Source organism: Aplysia californica, unplaced genomic scaffold (assembly GCF_000002075.1).
Source record: "Aplysia californica isolate F4 #8 unplaced genomic scaffold, AplCal3.0 scaffold01089, whole genome shotgun sequence".
NCBI classification, from domain to species: Eukaryota; Metazoa; Mollusca; class Gastropoda; order Aplysiida; family Aplysiidae; genus Aplysia; species Aplysia californica.
The window spans coordinates 146,491-151,714 of NW_004798359.1; the positions used below are offsets into that span (position 1 = coordinate 146,491).

Here is a 5,224-nt window from a genome sequence, read left to right on the forward strand (position 1 = left end):
GGTCTGCTGGGGTAATAATAGTTGTAAAGCGCATAGAGCATGCTCTAAAGCATGGGTATGCGCTATGTAAATGCAATTATTATTATTATTATTGAAATAGCCACGACAGCAATAGACACTGGACTCGGATATTTGTGCACCTGCAATTAGTGGCTAACTCGTTTGTCATTCTGGTTACAGCATCGGGTGGTGACAATCGTTAGTATAACAATACGCGAGCGTTCACATGCTATGTACCAGGAACGAAACAAAACAAAACAAACTATCCTCCTAAAAAGAAGAAACCCAGAAAGAAAACCTGAAAGAAGAAGGAAACTCACCCCTCACCCCTCACCCCTCACCCCTCACCCCTCACCCCTCACTCCTCACCCCTCACCCCTCCTCCGGCACGACAAACTAATTCAGACAAGCAGCCCGACTCCAAATGTGAGGCAGGCTGACAAAATGAGTTACTTCTTACAATTCAAGAACTGCCTTTATCATTTGTGAAGCGTTGTGACAAAATAAGTAACTTCTCCAATTTTATCTCCATGGAAATAGATACATCACGCTTATAGGTGACGTTATTACTATTTATAAGTATGAAATCATAAAGGGCATGTTGTACTTTAAAAATATGACATCAATAAGAAATCTACAAATTTGACCCAAGTGTCGATTTTTGGCCAATATCTCCATATGTGGATAGCGAGAAGTAACTCATATTGTAAGCACGTCTCACATTTCATACAATACATTGTACAAACCAAACATTAAAAAATATATGCATTTATTTGTGTCCATCGAGCTAGAATCCGTGAATGAGCTAATTTTGTCAGCACACCTCACAGATGTTTGTCAGTTTGTGGAGAGAAGTGTAAATCAAACCATCTATTCAATTATCGTCCCAGAAGCAATGTAAGCCGTTTCTAGAACAGGGTGTCGGACAAAGACGTTTAATTACTTTAAGTGTTATTCTAGACTAACTCTTGATAGCAACAGACACATTGTGCGTGGTGGAAAAGGGAATCTCTATTTTCCATAATAATTCATCCTCAAAATTTCTCTCGTCTTAAAATTCTATTCAAAGTGCTGCAGAGAATAAGCTTCCGTAAGACGCTGTCTTTAAAAAAAAGTAATACAGTTAAATTTAACTTTCAAATAAATGTTTCTAATCCGCCGAATCGGATGGTGGGGTCTCAAGTTTTGGGTCAGATCTGTAGAAAGGTCACGTGGCGGGTCTCGGAATTTGGACTGGATACATCGAGAACGAGGAAGAGGAAGAAGGACTGGATAATGTTTTGAGACAGCGAGGCTTTAAAAAAGTAATCTTTTGATTTGTCTGAGTGGGGTTTTTTTGTCTGCGTAAGCTTATATTTAGTTATTTTAATGGTGCTAGTACTTTTGTTCATGCGTGTGTCACTGCGCCTGACGTGTCTACTTACATGTATTTTTGTTTTAATTTTTTCTCTCTTTCACTCACCCCCCCCCCTCTCTCTCTCTCTCTCTCTCTCTCTCTCTCTCTCTTTCTCTCTCCTTCTCTCTCTCTCTCTCTCTCTCCTCTATTCTGTATTCTACTCTCCTTCGTCTGTCTGTATCTGTTTGTGCCTCTTCATTTTTTAATCCCCTTTTACCTCTCTTTTTCCGTCTCTCACTCTCTTTCTTTCCCCCTTCACCTTTTTTCTTTCTATCCTACTTCACCTCGCTACACCTTTCTATGTCAATAACTTCTGCCTACCCGGATCTGCTGTTTGGAGGCTATGGCTTGTTCACTTCAACAACAACAACTTCAAACCCCCAAAATGAATCGCTCTAGTAAGTGGAGATGAAAGCAGACGACAGAACCTAGACGTTGTGGCCTAGTAGTTAGGCTCTCGGACTCATAACCGTAAGGTCGTGGGTTCGAATCCCGTCAGGGGCCCGACGTTGTGTTCTTGGGAACGGCACTTTACACGAATTTTCCTCACTTCACCCAGGTGGGAATGGGTACCCAGCTATAGACAGCGCAAGATCTTGTCAGTTTGTTAGTGTTTGAGCGCTTAATCAGCTGCTTGCACTGTATGCTTCCCGGGAAGCTGAGAATGTTTTGGAGTGTTCTATGGTCTGCTGGGGTAATAATATAGTGTAAAGCGCATAGAGCCTGCTGTTGAGCGGGGAATTGCGTTATACAAATGCTATTTATTATTATTATAGAACCTGGTTAGAGAGCACGAGAGGAGGTGAAGGGAGAACACTTTCGAGAAGAAAATGTTTCTGTCGCTGTCAGGTTTCGAACCTTGGACCTTTTGAATGACAGACTAAAACCGTACTTTAAGACCACGAGAGCCACCAGTAAGGATTTAGTATTACGCGGACTGACAAAGTAATTAAGCTGTAGTTTCTTAGCCGCAGCGAGCAAAAATGATGAGTCTGATGACAGAATGGGAAAGTAAGTTCATTTACACGATTTTCCTCACTTCACGCGGGTGGAAATGGGTACCTAAACATAGACAGCGGTAGATTTAGTCATTGCATCTGTGTTTTATCGCCTGTAAAAGGTAGCTTGCACCGTATGCTTCTCAGAAAATTGAGATTGTTTCAGAATGCTATATCAGGTCACTTGGGGTAATAGTATAGAGCTTGCGGCTAGGCGGGAATTTGTGCTATACAATGTCTGTCTTCTATTATTATTATTATTATTATTATTATTATTATTATTATTATCATTATCATTATCATTATTATTATTATTATTATTATTATTATTATTATTATTATTATTATTATTATTATTATTATTATTATTATTATTATTATTTAGTACCTCAGTGTGTGTGTTGGGATTATGTATTATGTATCCAACAGAGGCCAGGATGACCCTGACTGACAGGGTCAAAGCAACCAGCCTCTTAAATGATCTAAACTATGTCAATGGTGGTGTAAAACGTTTACAGTCCTACATTACAATCCTGGTAACCGTTCCTTTTCCCTTTTTGTTTTTCACAGAGAGTTTGCCAACAGCTGTGAGACCCTGACGCCATTGCCAGATATGTTGCTGACAAGCCTTCATTGTGATACGTAGCACTTAGTGAATAATACCAACAGACCCCGAAAAAACCTGTTTCATTTCTGCGTGCAGTCTAGAACAATATACCTGAGCAGGGGATATTAAAAGGGGCCGTTTACTGTAATATCAGAACTATTAATATTGGTAGATTGCCACAGAATAGATTATCACACAGGATTTGGTTGTTTGTATACCAAAGTACGTCGGGAGATTTCTCTGCGGATTGACCTCAAGAACCATGGGCTCCGGCCGGGTGTACCTTCCCAACTTCCCGCCACCTCGGCCCCTGAGGATCACTCTGACCTCTCCAGTACGGAAGACGTCCGTCTATGACCTCAAAGGCGACACGAAAACACAGAACGACCACCGCAAGCCCCAACTCCTCCGCGCCGTCGTGTTTGAGGAAGAAATGCGAGACATCGTCTCCCGCCTCACCAGACCCACCATGGCCTCGCGCATGCGCGCCATAAACTTCCGCCCAGAGACGCAGTACACGTACGTGGACATGGGCTCCTACAAATGGTCCAAGATGCAGATCTACGCGGACTATCAGCGACATATGTACAACAACAACGGCTCAGTCAGGAGTGGCTTCAAACGAACTGTCAAAGCCAACTACAGACCTTTCGTTTAACCAGGACTTTTGTAGTTAGAAACACCCGTTTCCTGTTGAAAGTTAACGTCTTGACGCTTAAATGACCCAACAATGTGCCTCTAGCGCCGTAGAACAAATACCCTAACTAGCTTAGTAGTATGCCATACGGCCCAGGCTCGTCTTGACAAGTAGGGATGAGGCATCCAACTTCCCAAATGCTCCTATGTGACATTTGAAATGTAAATTACTGACACATTTTTGTCTTTACAAAACTATCAAACATTTTTTTTCCGATTTCTAGCTTTCCTTCGGTTTTGAAGATCCTCTTTTCAGTGAAAGGAAAACCTAACTAGGTCAGACGCCGTGTAATCCATTTCAAACACAATTCGTTTTGCCCCTAGTCAGGACTTGGCTGAGGGGACTTGTTCCAGCGCCAACGAGGAACACGATCCAGGTCCCATGAGGATTCCAACCTAGATCATCCGCGTTATAGATAAACTTCGAAATGTGTCAGGATATTCAAATTTTAGACACCATTAATTATTTATACTTTGTCAAGTTTTTTTTAACCTGTAGCTTAAGACGGCAGAAGCTTTTTTGCCTGAAGGGTAAGGCGTTTCATGTCCGGTGATTGGTGGGCGACACTGTTTTGCGACAGCCTCCTTTACTTTCCGTTTATTGATTCTGTCTCTACACATTTCTTGTTTAATTTAACCCTTTGAGCCCTGACCTCCTAAGGCAACCGTGCCCCCCCCCTCTGCTTGAGCTCCTGAGTGATATGTTACTAACATTCATGTGATCATCACATTCACATGGTTGTCCTCGTCATTACTAGCATCATCTAATTCAGAAAGATCTTAAAAATAATCAGGAACATCTCAAGTAGTAAACACAGTTTCCCGCTGTCGTTTTGTACCAAGCAAACCTGTTTGCGTTTAAGGTCTCGCTCACTGCTTTGCTGGTGGTTAGGTATACGGGCAGTTGTACCCGCCACCGGTGAGGGCTCAAAGGGTTAACCCCCTTTGACCACCATAATTTGACCTTTGAAAATGTTTGTAAATGTCAACTGCCATGCCTAATGTGATATTTGAGTCGAGGAATTCCAGCCTGCTATTTCTACTTCTAAAGTGCCAAGAGCTCGATAACATCCTCTCTTAATTAAGAGCATGGAAAACTGTCTTCTTCGTTCACGCGTCGTAGCTTTTTATTTGATTGTTCCTGAAGGCACGTAAATGCTTTTACAGCTTAAGCTTTTTACTAGATCTGTGAGGGTAGCTTTAAGCTGCTTTCTTGATAGTAGCAGTAAGTAGAAAAGAAAACCCACAACTCTTTTCTCTGTTTACCAGCGTGGTGAAAGAACGTACTTACCGTCACTCACTCACTCACTCACTCACTCACTCACTCACTCACTCACTCACTCACTCGCTCATTCATGCACGTACATTCAGTCACTGTTCCTCGTCGAGTGACAGACTAACTGACAAACTGACAGACTTACTGAACGACAGACTGACAGACTGACAGACTGACTGACTAACTGACTCACAGTCAGACTCACTCACTCATTGAATCACTTACTCACTCACTGAATCATTAACTCACTC

The 5,224-nt window shown here is 42.0% G+C and overlaps 1 protein-coding gene across 1 annotated transcript; it reads left to right on the forward strand.

Annotated features, from left to right (window-relative positions):
- Nucleotides 1-2,973: 2,973 nt before the first annotated feature.
- Nucleotides 2,974-5,018, forward strand: LOC101860706. Its single transcript, XM_005111620.3, has one exon. The coding sequence runs from the start codon at nucleotides 3,264-3,266 to the stop codon at nucleotides 3,657-3,659; it is 396 nt and encodes a 131-aa protein (XP_005111677.1). The 5' UTR covers nucleotides 2,974-3,263; the 3' UTR covers nucleotides 3,660-5,018.
- The last annotated feature ends 206 nt before the right edge of the window (nucleotides 5,019-5,224 follow it).